This window comes from Pongo pygmaeus, chromosome X (genome assembly GCF_028885625.2).
Source record: "Pongo pygmaeus isolate AG05252 chromosome X, NHGRI_mPonPyg2-v2.0_pri, whole genome shotgun sequence".
In the NCBI taxonomy this organism is placed as follows: Eukaryota; Metazoa; Chordata; class Mammalia; order Primates; family Hominidae; genus Pongo; species Pongo pygmaeus.
Window position 1 is genome coordinate 4,025,555 of NC_072396.2, and position 14,294 is coordinate 4,039,848.

At 45.6% G+C, this 14,294-nt stretch overlaps 1 protein-coding gene across 5 annotated transcripts in view; it reads right to left on the reverse strand.

Moving 5' to 3' along the window:
* LOC134737588 (cAMP-dependent protein kinase catalytic subunit PRKX) overlaps window positions 1-14,294 on the reverse strand; it is a 120,952-nt gene that overhangs the window by 31,468 nt on the left and 75,190 nt on the right. For all 5 annotated transcript variants that reach the window (XR_010125348.1, XR_010125349.1, XR_010125347.1 and 2 more), the window contains exon 5: window positions 4,232-4,327. Coding sequence is in view for 2 of the 5 variants with exons in the window: in XM_063660083.1 (XP_063516153.1) it covers window positions 4,232-4,327 (96 nt within the window). In the remaining 3 variants the exon portion in view is untranslated. The remainder of the gene's footprint in view (window positions 1-4,231; window positions 4,328-14,294) is intronic.

Sequence of the window (14,294 nt, forward strand, 5' to 3'; positions counted from 1 at the left end):
CTTCCAGATTAGGTGAGTTCTAAAAGATGCATATTTATGGAAGTAGAAATGATCATGTGTGTCTGTGTGTACACATACAATACACAGAGTATATTATGTATAATAATATACATAATATGATATAATAATATAATATATTGAAGTCCTCCAAAACAATCCAATACCCATGACCCCGGTGTAAGCGTCTAGGCTTTCCCGGCATAAACTATGCCCCAAGGTAAGTAGCACGAACTTGGACTGGGCCACTCCCACCCGGCATAAACTATGCCCCAAGGTAAGTAGCACGAACTTGGACTGGGCCACTCCCAGGTTCTGTGATGGACTGTGGAGTCTCCGACAAGCCAGGTGACGTCCTAGGGTCAGACTCCACCATCTAGATTGTGAATCTCGCCAGTGCTGTCTGATCGGAAATTTTACAGTTTCCTGCCACCACGCTTTCTGAATTAGGATGGGATGCTTGTCAGACTTCACCACTTCTCTGCCTCAAAGTAAAACTCAGACACCATCTGTCCGCCCACCTAAGGCTAGGATTATTGTATCCATCCTGTAAGGCTGAAAAGCTTTGAGCAGGGTGGGGAATATAAAAATCACCTCAAAGTTAGAAAACTTTTCACTACTTAGTGAGTTTCTCCATTATTTTGACATGCTCCCCTCTGCCAAAAAAAAATCAAGGTTATCAAACACTATACCCCCAAAACATTCCCAAATAAATGTGGGGCTTCGTCCCCCATGTGATGTACACCACTGCCTGCCCCCTTACCACACACACTTAAACTTAAAGCTCACTGCAGTGCAATTCTAAGACAGGTTTATTTATGCTTTTATATTTTAGATAAACCTCTGTTTTCTTAGAATCCCAGTCCAATCAGCTTTAAGTGTGTACGCTAATGGGGCAGGCAGTGGTGTAAATCATAGGGGGAAAAAAAGCCCTATGTTTATTTCAGAATGTTTTGGTGATCACCTGATAAATTTCAGTGTGTGTGTGTGTGTGTGTGTGTGTGTGTGTGTGTGTGTCATGTAAGAAAACAAAGTGCTTGATGACCTTGAATTTTTTTTTAAATTTTTTTGGTGTTTGGCATGTAAGAAAATGAAGATTTATTTAAAATACAGGACAGTGGCTTGTAATCCCAGCTATGCAGGGGGCTGAAGTGGGAAGACCACTTGAGACCAAGAGTTCGAGACCAGCATGGGCAACATAGTAAGACCCCCATTTCTACAAAAAATCAAAACATTGGCCAGGCACGGTGGTGCATGCCTGTAGCAGCAGTTACTCGGGAGGCTGAGGTGGGAGCATCATTCGAGCCCAGGATGTCGAGGCTGCAGTGAGCTATGATTGTGCCACTGCACTCCAGCCTGGGTGACAGAGCAAGACACCCATCTCTTTAAAAGAAAAAGTAAAATACCAAAGCAAACTCTTATAAAGCAGTCTAGAAAGTAAAGAGTATGGATGACAAGGGGCCCCTGAAGACGCAAAGCCCTATAAAGGAACAACAGAAGTGTCCACAGCTGTAGATGGGTCCCTTGACCCCGGGATAAGCGACACATCTGCCGGCACTCTTTTGATGCACTGTAGCCAAAATTCTACATTTTATTTACGATCCTGGCACCAGCTGGCTCCTCTCAGATGCAGGTACTTTCAGGTGTTGTAAAAAACACCGGCAGATAATACCTCTACTGAATTGGCAACAAGTCCCAAAGCTTTGTTTTGGTGTTTTGTTTTAAATGATATTTATTTCTATAAGGAATGTCAATCCTGATGTGCCATTTGCCCAGGCGACATGTTTACCTGGCCAAATGATAAAAGTTGCAGGAACCAACATATGACTTTAAAAAGCTGAGAATCAAAATTCTAGCATCATGGACAACCAGGGACAGTGATTTGGATAAGAAAATGCATGATTAAGGCCAGGTGCAGTGGTTCACGCCTGTAATCCCAACACTTGGGGAGGACAAGGCAGGAGGATCAGTTGAGCCCAGGAGTTCAAAAGCAGCCTAGGTAATGCAGCAAGAACCCCATACCCATCTCTACCAAAAACAGGAAAGATATGAGTCATTGAGGTCTTGCTTCTCAGCCAATTTGATAAGATTTAACAAATAATGGGAACAAGTCAACTATCAGTTCACTTCTATCTATCACTGTTTCTGCTCTTGCTGGACCCACACTGGGTATGTAAAGAAACAGGGGCACTGTGGGGAACAATGGAAGGGGCTGGGAGCTGCATAAAGAGAGGCATGTTAGATCAGACAGTACCAAGATGGTCACTGCTCTCAAAGAAGATAAACTAGGAGAGAAAGGACAGGTGGCAAGAGACCAGACTTTGATTACGCTTCTGGTTTGTTCTATTTCTGCAATTCCTTTTTTTGTTGTTGTTTCCACAGAACATTGGAACCCCCCCTCCATATATATATATATACATATATAATTATATTTTTTAATTTTAATTTTTTTTTCTTTTTTTGACACAGGGTTTCACTCTTTCATCCAGTCTGGAGTGCAGTGGTGCAATCATAGGTCACTGCAGCCTTGACTTCCTGGGCTCAAGCAGTCCTCCCATCTCAGCCTCCCCAGTAGCTGGGACTACAGGCACTTGCTATGATGCCCAGCTAATTTTTTAATTTTTTGTAGACATGGGGTCTTGCTACATTGTCCAGGCTGGCCTCAAACTATTGGATTGGCCCCAAGTAATCCTCCCACCTCCGGCTCCTGAAGTGCTGGGATTACAGGCATGAGCACCTCACCTGGCCAAACTCGATCATAGAAGTGCTTTGCCATCCACTTGATATAATGTCACTCAACTCAGATGGGATTTGGGGCCTGAGAGAGAGGTTCTATATAATCCTTTCTAACTCCTTCCAGAGCAGTCGGCTTCTGAGGTGCTGTTTCCCCTGACACCTCCCTGTCTTACCATTCACTGGACAGGGTGTCCCTTCTAGGCGACTCATTGTGAAGCGGAGCCTCGTTTTCTTGCTAAAGTCTTTTAAAGCCTGCCTCTTAGTGTGTCAAACACAACACACGCTCAAGCCAATAAAACATGACCTTATCTTCTGTTCAGACTAAGAACCTCTGGTCAGGATGGGGTGCATTCACCACCAAGAAATTCAACTGAACGTAGCCAGTGGCCCCATAAGGGGCATATTCAAAACAACCTGCTCCATCGCCCTGAAATAAGTCTTCTCTGAACTGAACTTCCACCGGCTCATAAGAAAATAGACCATGGAAAAGAAAAGTTTAGTTCTCAACTAGATGCATTTAGCTCTAGTTTGTGCCCGGGGGGCTGGTGCACCCATCAACTCATCTGAAAAATACAGTGAAACAAACAGAAATCAGTGCTTATTACAGTAAAAATGGCTACCAGGTGACCAGATTGGGTAAGGTAGCCAGAAAACCAAAAGCATTCTTTTTTTTTGAGACAGAATCTTGCTCTGTCACCCAGGCTGGAATGTAGTGGCGCGATCTCAGCTCACTGCAACCTCCGCCTCCTGGGTTCAAGCGATTCCGCTGTCTCAGCCTCCCAAGTAGCTGAGACTACAGGCGCCCACCACCACACCCGGCTAATTTTTTGTATTTTCAGTACAGACGAGGTTTCACCGTGTTTCCCAGGATGGTCTCGATCTCCTGACCTCGTGTTCCACCCACCTCGACCTCCCAAAGTGCTGGGATTACAGGCGTGAGCCACCACGCCCAGCCGCGTTCTTATATTTAAGAAAATAATATATTTTTTCCCTACTGCCACGACCTTTATAAAATGTGCATCCAAAGTTGCCAATGTCCAGCAACTGTAAATATTCTTGAAGCAACATGCTCAGAACTGAAAATGTTGATGTTAAAAAGGACTTAGAGGTTGAGCATAATTTAAGCAGGAGAGAAAGGATAAAACTCTGCTAAATCCATCAACAGTTCTGCACGCCACAGAACTAGGCGGATTCTTCTTGTCAAACTGCAAAACTGCTCTCTTATAAAATACAATGAAACTCGTTCATTGGCTCATTTTAAATACAACATATCACCAAAAGAACAAAGTACGGCCAAGACTCATTAAAATGTGAACCTATCATTAAAGTAGAATCCTTAAAATCTTTTTTTCTTGTGGAAAAGACAACTGTCCAAAATAGTTTATGCGCAGCACATTTAATAACGCAATATGGTATCCTGCTGAGTGCGTGTTTTCACGGTGATTTTAGACACTTGAAAAATAAACACACCTCATGACGAGGCAAACGGTTTACTTACTTTACATGGAAATCCAAATGTCTGGGGAAATCTATTTTGCCTGCAAGAATTTTCTGATAAATGCCAAACGGGTTGTCATCAAAAAACGGTGGAAACCTGTTAGAAAAACAAACGTATTTTTAGTGTGGAGTAAGCATGGAAAAAAATCCCTGCTTTGTAATGACAGCTATTTCTGCTTAACACAGGCAGCAGATAATTTATTTCACATGCTCTTCCCCGCACATTGAAGTTGTCACGATGTGAAAGCACGTGACAGTCAGATGGATCTAAGAGGCAAGGCACTGGGTGCCACAGCCCGACGCAGGGGAAGCTCCCTTGGAAAGAATATAAAGACCATTTGAGAGGCGTCTGCTGAGCAGAAGGCAACTCCTTTGGGCATCTTATTCAGAGGGGCCACCAGCCCATTCCTTAACTGCGCACTAAACACTGGACAGAAATGCTCTCTCATGTTTACCGGGGTGAATCCACCACCATGACCAAGCATAGAACTCAAATGTCTCAAAAGCGAAAAGATAAGCACTCCAATTAAAAAATGGACAGGTGGTCTTCACAGGCATTTCTCAAAAGAAGACATGGAAAAGGCCAACAGGTACATGAAAAAAATGCTCAACGTCACTAATCATCAGGGAAATGCAAATCAAAACCTCAATGAGGTGTCAACCATCTCAACCCAGTTAAGATGGCTATTATCAAAAAGACACTGTAATCCCAGCACTTTGGGAGGCCGAGGTGGGTGGATAACCTGAGGTCAGGAGTTTGAGAACAGTCTGGCCGACATGGTGAAACCCCATCGCTACTAAAAATACAAAAATTAGCCAGGCGTGGTGGCACGCGTCTGTAATCCCAGCTACTTGGGAGGCTGAGGCAGGAGAATCACTTGAACCCGGAAGGTGGAGGTTGCAGTGAGCCGAGATCATGCCATTGCACTCCAGCCTGGGAAACAAGAGTGAAACTCCATCTCAAAAAAAATTTTAAAAAAAGACACATACACACAAAAATAACAAATGCTGGTGAGGATGTGGAGAAAAGGGAACTCTTTTTTTTTTTTTTTTTTTTTTTTTTTTTTTGAGACAGGATCTTGCTCTGTCTCCCAGGCTGGAGTGCAGCGGTGCAATCTCAGCTCACTGCAACCTCTGCCTCCCAGGCTCAAGCAATCAACCTGCCTCAGCCTTCCAAGTAGCTGGGATCACAGGCACCTGCCACCATGCCAGCTAATTTTTGTATTTTTTTTGTAGAGCGGGGGTTTCACCATGTTGCCTAGGCTGGTCTTGAAGTCCTGGGCTCAAGCGATCCACCCAGCTTGGTCTCTCAAAGTGCCAGGATTACCAGCGTGAGCCACTGTGCCTGGCCAAAAGGGAACTCTTACGCAATGTTGGTGGGAATGTAAACTAGTAGAGCTACCATAGAGAAGAGTATGGAAGTTCCTCAAAAAACTAGAAATAGAACTCCCATGTGACCCAGCCATCACATTACTAGGTATGTGTTCAAAGGAAAGGAAGTCATGATACTGGAGAGACATCGGCACACCCATGTTTACTGCAGCACTATTCACAACAGCCAAGATAGGGAATCAGCGTAGGTGTCCATCAACAGATGAGCAGATAGGTAAAGAAAAGGTGGTATCTACACACAGTAGAATACTATTCAGCCATGAAAAAGAATACAATCCTCTGGCAGCAACATGGGGGAAACTGGAGGACATTATGTTAGGTGAAATAAGCCAGGAAAAGAACATTAAATGGCACTTGTGCTTACTCATACACGAAAGCTAAAAAAAAGCTGATCTCCTGAAAGGATAAAGAAGAACAGAGGATACTAGACGCTGGGAGGGGAAGAAGTGAGAGATAGGGAGAGGTTTGCTAAAGGATACAAAATTACAAGCAGATAGGAGGAATATGTTCCAGTGTTCTATAGTCTTGTAGGGTGAGTATAATTAGCAATAACATGTAGTACAGTTTCAAATACATAGAAGATATTGAATGTTCCTAACACAAAGAAATGGTAAATAATTGAAATGGATATGCTAATTACCCTGATCTGATTACTCCATTCTTTGTATCAAAGCATCACTGTCTACCCCACGAATATGTACAATTATTATGTGTCAATTTAAAAAATAAAATAAGCCTGGGAAATATGGCAAAACCCCGTCTTACAAAAAAAAATTAGCTGAGTGTGGTGGTGCATATGTGTGGTCCCAGCTACTTGGGAGGCTGAGGGGGGAAGATCGCTTGACCACAGGAGGTCAAGGCTGCAGTGAGCTGTGATCACACCACCACACTCCAGCCTGGGTGACAGAGTGAGACCTTGTCTCAAAATACAATAAAATATAAAATAGGCCGGATGCTGTGGCTGATGCCTGCAATCCCAACACTTTAAGAGGCTGAGGCAGGCAGGTCACTTTAGGTCAGGAGTTCCAGACCAGCCTGGCCAACATGGTGAAACCCGTCTCTACTAAAAATACAAAAATCAGCTGGGCATGGTCGCCGGTGCTTGTAATCTCAGCTACTCAGGAGGCTGGGCCAGGAGAATGGCTTGAACCTGAGAGGCAGAGGTTGCAGTGAACTGAGATCGCGCCACTGCACTCCAGCCTGGGTGACAGCGCGAGATGGAGTACATAAATGAAATGAAATATAAAATCATTGTTAAAATAAAGTTTGCAGTGGTGAATACGCCACTATGGCCAAGAACAGGACACCTTTCTCAAGGCTTCCCACAGCACAAGCAATACCTGATTCTGTGCAGCCCAGTACTGAGCCGGCTCGCACGGCACTATAAGGCACCGTCAATAAACTGCAAGGGAATGTCAGTGAACTACTTTTTTTTTGAGACAGGGTCTTGCTCTGTTGCCCCCAGGCTGGAGTACTGCATGCAGCGTGATCCTGGCTCAGTGCACTCAGCCTTCACCTCCAGGGGTCAAGCTATGCTCCTACTTCAGCCTCCTGAGCAGCTGGGGCTACAGGTCTGCACCACCACGCCAGGGTTTTTTGTTTGTTTGTTTGTTTGTTTTTCATTTTTGGTAGAGACGAGGTCTCACTATGTTGCCCAGGCTGGTCTCAAACTCTTGGGCTCAAGTGATCCTCCCACTTCAGCCTTCCAAAGTAATGGGACTACAGATGGGAGCCACCACACCCATCACTGAATTTCTTTATATTCCTCATTCATGGAACAGTATGTGGCACACAACAGGTGCTCAATAAATGTGTATAGGCCAAATGAAAGAGCCTGAGATATCATATTTTTCTTTTGTTTTGAGACAGGGTTTGACTCTGTCACCCAGGCTGGAGTGCAGTGGTGCAATCATAGCTCACTGTAGCCTTGACCTCCCCCAGGAGACCATCCTCCCACTTCAGGCTCCCATGTAGCGGGGACCACAGGTGTGTGCCACCACGCCTGGCTAATTTTTTGACTTTCTATAGGGATGCGGTCTCACTATGTGACTGCTTTTAAGGTGCAGGAGCAGAGTCTGTACTTGTAACTGAGACTGGGTGGTCTGCAAAGCTGACCAAAGCTCTTTGCCCCAAGAAAACCATTTCTTGACCCCTGGAGACCAGGAAAAAGACAGAAATACATGCAAATACAGCCTTGAAAATAGTGGTGCATGTGTAAAAACAAGATTGTCATACTATGCTTTGTTGACTGTAGTAAAAAGATTACAGTCCTGCTACAGAAACCAACAGACTTTACTAATATCTAGAAATGTTTAAAATATGTGAAATAAACTAAAAAATATATATACTTAAAACCGCAAAGACCAAGATAAATCCAAGAACATCTAGAAGTCAACTGTATTAGTCCATTTTCAGTCTGCTATAAAGAACTACCTGAGACTGGGTAATTTATAAAGAAAAGAGATTTAGGCTAGGCGCGGTGGCTCATGCCTGTAATCCCAACACTTTGGGAGGCCAAGGTGGGCGGATCATGAGGTCAAGGAGATCGAGACCATCCTGGCTAACACAGTGAAACCCTGTCTCTACTAAAAATACAAAAAATTAACCAGGCGTGGTGGCAGAAGCCTGTAGTCCCAGACACTCGGGAGGCTGAGGCAGGAGAATGGCGTGAACCTGGGAGGCGGAGCTTGCAGTGAGCTGAGATCGCGCCACTGCACTCCAGCCTGGGCGACAGAGCAAGACTCTGTCTCAAAAAGAAAAAGAAAGAAAAGAAAAGAAAAGAGATTGAGTTGACTCACAGTTCCGCATGGCTGGGGAGGCCTCAGGAAACTTACGATCATGGCGGAAGGCAAAGGGGAAGCAAGGCACATTTACATGGTGGCAGATGAGTGACAGCGAGCAAAGGGCGAAGTACTACACTTTACAACCATCAGATCTCCTGAGAACTCTATCATGAGACAGTACTAGGGCAATGTTGCTAAACCGTCAGAAACCACCCCCATGATCCAACCACCTCTCACCAGGTCCCGCCTCCAACACTGGGGATTACATTTAAACATGAGATTTGGGTGGGGACACAAAGCCAAACCATTTCATCAACCAGTAAGTGTATACTAGACACTTACATGTCCATGGCACAAGTTGTACTTCTGAGATTTTCTCATATTGACCAGGACAGAGACTCATATTGGCTCAAAGTCGTGTTTTCCATTTAGCTTCTTTTGACTTAAGATATTCTAATTCAGGCATGCTAGCAACGGAAATACCTTATAAAATGGAGCTTTCAAATGACACCCTCATTGATTATCAGAAATGTCCATGAGCAAAAATAATTCTCCTGTAGATTCCAAATCACTTCCTGACCTTCACAAAATTCAGTGGAGTGGGTGGAATGAGAGGTCCCCAAAAAGACACATCCATGATCTTGCCCCAACAACCTGTGAACGGGACCTTATTGGGAAACAGGGTCTTTGCAGATAGAATTAAGGAGCTTCAGATGAGATCATCCTGGAATAGGGTAGGCCCAAATCCAATGACAAGTATCCTCATAAGGGACTCAAGAGGAGGCACACACACAGAGGAGAAGGCCACATGGGGGCAGAGGCAGAGACAGCAGTGATGTGGCCACAAGCCCAGGGACGCCTGGAGCCCCCAGGAGCTGGGAGAGGCAGGGAGGATCCTCCTCTGGAGCCTCCAGAGGGAACTGGATCCATCTGTAGTGGATTGAACTGTGGCCCTCAGAAAGATCTGTCCACGTCCTAATGCCCAGACCTGGAATGAGACCTTATTCGGCAATAGGGTCTTTGCAGATGAGTTAATTGAAGGATCTTGAGATGAGATCATCCTGGATTAGGGTGGCCCTAAATCCAATGACAGGTGTCCTTCCTTCTAAGAGACTGAAGAGGAGACAGAGACACAGAGGAGAAGGCCCCATGAAGGTGGAGGCAGAGACTGGAGTGATGCGGCCACAAGCCCAGGGATGCCTGGAGCCCCCAGGAACTGGGAGAGGCAGAAAGGATCCTTCCCTGGAGCGCAGTCCTGAGACACTTTGATCTCAAACTTCTGGTCTCTAGGACTAAGAGAGGATAAAATTCTCTTGTTTAAACCTTCCAGTCTGTGGTAGTTTCTAACAGCAGTGTCAGGACATTCATATGTAGAACTACACACATGAACTGTCCAATACACTGCAGTGAAGAAAAGTTCAAAGAAAAACAAAGAGGAGAAATATGAAGTACAAAAATGGAAATCAATGGGAGAGGTGACAGAGAAGTGGGGGTGGGTTACATGAGGAAATGAAAGTTACCAGAGAAAGGTAAATGATTAGGTATGTGTGACGCGGCCCTAACACAGCATTTCTTCCTTCTTAAATAACACTTCAGTTGCTTGTTTTGCCCTTTAGCACGAAGGTGAGTTTTCCAATAGGGTATCTCTTTGGACCGCTGGTCCTGGAGTTACGAGCCACCACAATGTACTGAAAAACCACCCAGGCCAGGCTGGGAAGCAGAGCTCTGAGTAGGGACACTCATCCGATCTGTGCCAACCCTGCCGCCTCAGACGTTAACAACCTCCTGAGCCCGTCCTCCCTCACCTGCCCGCAGCATTCTCTGCAACAGTAGTTGGGGGAGTTGTATTCCTGTTTCTCTCTGGGTTTGCGTGGCGACCCTGCCTAAATACATTCAGCTGTGTGACTTGATCGGGGAAATGCACAAATACAGGAATGGAGCATTAAACTCCAGGAGGAAATGTGTCATACATACCTAAAAACATCTATGGAGAATATTAAACGAAGTGCTCTTGGACAGTAGACATTACATAAGATCATGAGAAAGGTATTAATAAGCGGAAAAAAATAAGTAATAAGTGAGCACTAACTGATGATCTTGCCTGAAAGAAAAAGCAGAGACAGCGTGTGTGTGTGTCTGAGAAAGAGCACTCCCCTGGACGCCTGGGCAGTGCCCTCTGAAACCCTCAAATTTCTGTCTCTAAACATACACACTGCTTCCAATTCTTACCAAGTGGAGAATAAATTCTCATTATATGGCATTTGGCATTATTAAGCAAGTTAAATTGATCTGTGGTGACAGCTATACTTGCAAGGACAATCTGCTAATCAGCATGAATGCAAGCTCGAGATTTTCACCTGAAAAATTCATGCCCAGGCTAGGCACAGTGGCTCATGCCTGTCATCCCAGCATTTGGGGAGGCCAACGTGGGAGGAATGCTTGAACCCAGGAGTTCAAGACCAGCCTGGACAACACAGTGAGACCTCGTCTCTACAAAAAATTTAAAAATTATCTGGACGTGCTGGTGTGTGCCTGTGTTCCCAGCTACAGCCTCTGTAGTCCCAGGAGACTGAGGCAGGAGGATCGCTTGAGCCCAGGAGGTCGAGGCTTCAGTAAGCTATGACTGCACCACTGCATTCCAATCTGGACACAGAACAAGACCCTATCTCAAAAGAAAAAAAAAAAGAAACGCTCATGCAGTGGCTCACGGCTGTCATCCCAGCACTTTGGGAGGCCGAGGCAGGTGGATCACTTGAGCCTAGGAATTTGAAATTAGCCTGGGTAACATAGCAAGACCCTATCTCTACAAAAAATTTTTTAAAAATTAGCCAGGTACAGTGACGTGTGCCTGTCATCCCAGCTACTCAGGAGGTGGAGGTGGGGGGTTTGCTTGAGCCCAGGAGGTCCAGGCTGCAGTGAGCTGTGACTGCACCACTGCACTCCTGACTGCGCAACAGAGCAAAACTGTCTGCAAAAACAAAAAAAGAAAAATGAAAAAAATTCACGCCAATTGTGCCACTAGCTCTATCATTTGCCAGTAAAATTGGAATGTAACCATTCCGCCTATCTACATCTTCCAGTAAAGTGGATGGTGCAGGCAGAGATACCCTGGGCGCTGTGAGCTGATGTTCTCCGTCCTACTCAGCTGGAAAAACACCCTCCTAAACTATCAGCTGACACACTACCTGCCCCAGTTCTGAAGACTGGGGCTGGCCTTGGAAGACAGGTGCTTTGGAAATGCATTCAAGAAAAGGAAGGCAGAGGGTTTCAGAGAAAAGAAGAAACTCGTCACCAGAATTTCACTAGAATTTCTCCCCACCTTGACTTCTTCCTCTAAAATCCTTGTCCCAATACCTTCAGACTAAAAAGTAAAATTTAGGCCAGGCGTGGTGGCTCACGCCTGTAATCCCAGCACTTTGTGAGGCTGAGGCAGGTGAATCACTCGAGGTCAGGAGTTTGAGAGCAGGCTGGCCAACATGGTGAAACCCCATCTGTACTAAAAATACAAAAATTAGCCAGGCACGGTGGCGTGCACCTGTCACCCCAGCTACTCGGCAGGCTGAGGCAGGAGAATTGCTTGAACCCAGGAGGCAGAGGTTGCAGTGAGCCGAGATCGCCCCACTACACTCCAGCCTGGGTGACAGAGCGAGGGTCCCTCTAAAGAAAAAAAAAATAATAACTAATAAATAAATGTAAAATCTGTGCTCCTCAGACAAACCAGGGTGGCTGAGGTGGGAGATGAGAAAGGGGAACTTGAGGGCCAGATAAAGCGGAAGGAGCAAGCACTGGGGCGTGTGAGGGTTGGGGCAGAGTGGAGGGTGAAAATACAGCCCCGGGCACGTTGACTTGGGTATCACAGCAGTGGCTCTCAAAGTGGAGTCCCAGGGTGGCTTCCCGACCTCAATTTAGGGATGGGTGAGGTCATTTTTCTGACTCCAGTTGAGAATAGGGATGAATTTTCTTCCTATGCCTCAACTAAACAACGTGCTACGCAGCACAGTAGACAGGCTGCAGACGAAGGGAGGAGAGGCCAGCAGCCCTTGTGAAAGCTGGACACTAAAGAGATTCGCAAAACCCAGAAAATACGGCCAACCTCCTCACGAATGTTTTCTCTCTTTTTAGAGACAGGGTCTCTCTGTCGCCCAGGCTGGAGTGCAGTGATGAGACCACAGCTCACTGCAGCTTTGACCTCCCAGCCTCAGTGATCCTCCCGCCTCAGCCTCCCAAAGTACTGGGACCACGTGCAGGCACCATCATGCTCGGCTAATTGGTTTATTTATTTCATTTTATTTTTTGTAGAAATGGGGTCTCACTATGTTGCCCAGGCTGGCCTCCAACTCCTGGGCTCAAGTGATCCTCCCACCTCAGCCTCCTGAAGTGCTAGGATTACAGGCGTGAGCCACCATGCCCAGCCTGAATGGTTTTAATTCTAGAAAGTGTGGTTACACATTTTTTTCATTTAAAAATGCCATTTATGTTCTCCTCTGATTATTACTTAACTTCTCATATATATTATTTATGTATTCTGTTTATTCGTATTTCAGTCTCTACTTTAATTTCAAATGTAGTCAGCGTGGACAGCTGTAACACACAGAAACGAAAGTTCTGTGGGTTGTTAATAACTTTGAGCTGTGTGTTGAAGGGTTCCCGAGGCCAACATGTTTGAGAACCACTGCACAATGCCTAATGCTCCCCGTGGAAGAGGCTCCACTGCAGACAGATTCCACCTTCTCTAGCATCTTCTGCACCCTGTCTGCTATGCTGTATTGTCTTAGTTGACACCTATGAAGAAAATTCATCACTATTCAGATGTGTCGTTGGAAAAATGATCTCACTCATCTGCTAAGACACACTTCAGGAACCCCATAGTCCTCTGGGATGCCACTTTGAGAATCACTGCTGTCATAACTAAGACAAGATGGCCCGGGGGCTTTCTCTTACCCTGCACTCTGCTGTATGTCTTGTGTGTCCCTGTGTTTTGTTTTTGATGCCTTAGCTGATTTTTTTTTGTTTTTTCTTTTTCTGAGACAGTGTCTTGCTCTGTTACCCAAGCTGATGTGCACTGGTGCAATCTCAGCTCACTGCAGCCTCGACTTCCTGGGCTGAAGCAATCCTCCCACCTCAGCCTCCCGAGTAGCTGGGACTACAGGGACATACAACCACACCCAGCTCGTTTTATTTTTATTTTTTGTAGAGATGGGGTCCCACTATGTTGCCCAGGCTGGTCTTGAACTCTTGGGCTTAAGCAATTCTTCTGTCTCAGCCTCCCAAAGTGCTGGGATGACAGGCATGAGCCACCACGTCCAGCCTTTACCTGACTCTTGAGTTAAACTCTCTGGGAGAATAAAAACACAGAAATGGATGAGGAAAGAGAATAGGATGGAAGAAATCGGAGCTGAGCTTGGGTCCTTGGAAACTGCATGAGTGATTTTGTTCCAGAATGTGCCACACAATTTTCATCTGACCTAAACGTGTCTCATTCCATGAAAATAAAATCTGCATCATGATATGATCTCCTTCCTAATCACATGCCGGATTTTACCAAATAGATGGTTTTCCCTGTGCTTAGTGGAAGATTGAGATAATCACTTAAAGCAATAACAGACAAGGCACAGCCTCACTTCATCCTGCTAAGAGTGGGAATCCAGCAAATGGAGCTGCGACAGGAAAGGTGCAGACACGGGCTGCAAAGGGAGCAGGAGGACTCTGACTGCAGGCCGGCTCCACTTGTATGTGCAGCAAGGCCCTTCCTCCAGCCGCCAGAAGTTTCTGGGTTCAAGGAGGTGAGGAGAGCAGTTTGGGAGCACTGCTCTCAGAGGCAGTCAACACATACAAAATGTAGATGGTTTCAGAGCTGCTAATCAGTAGAAAGAAAACAGATGGGCTGGT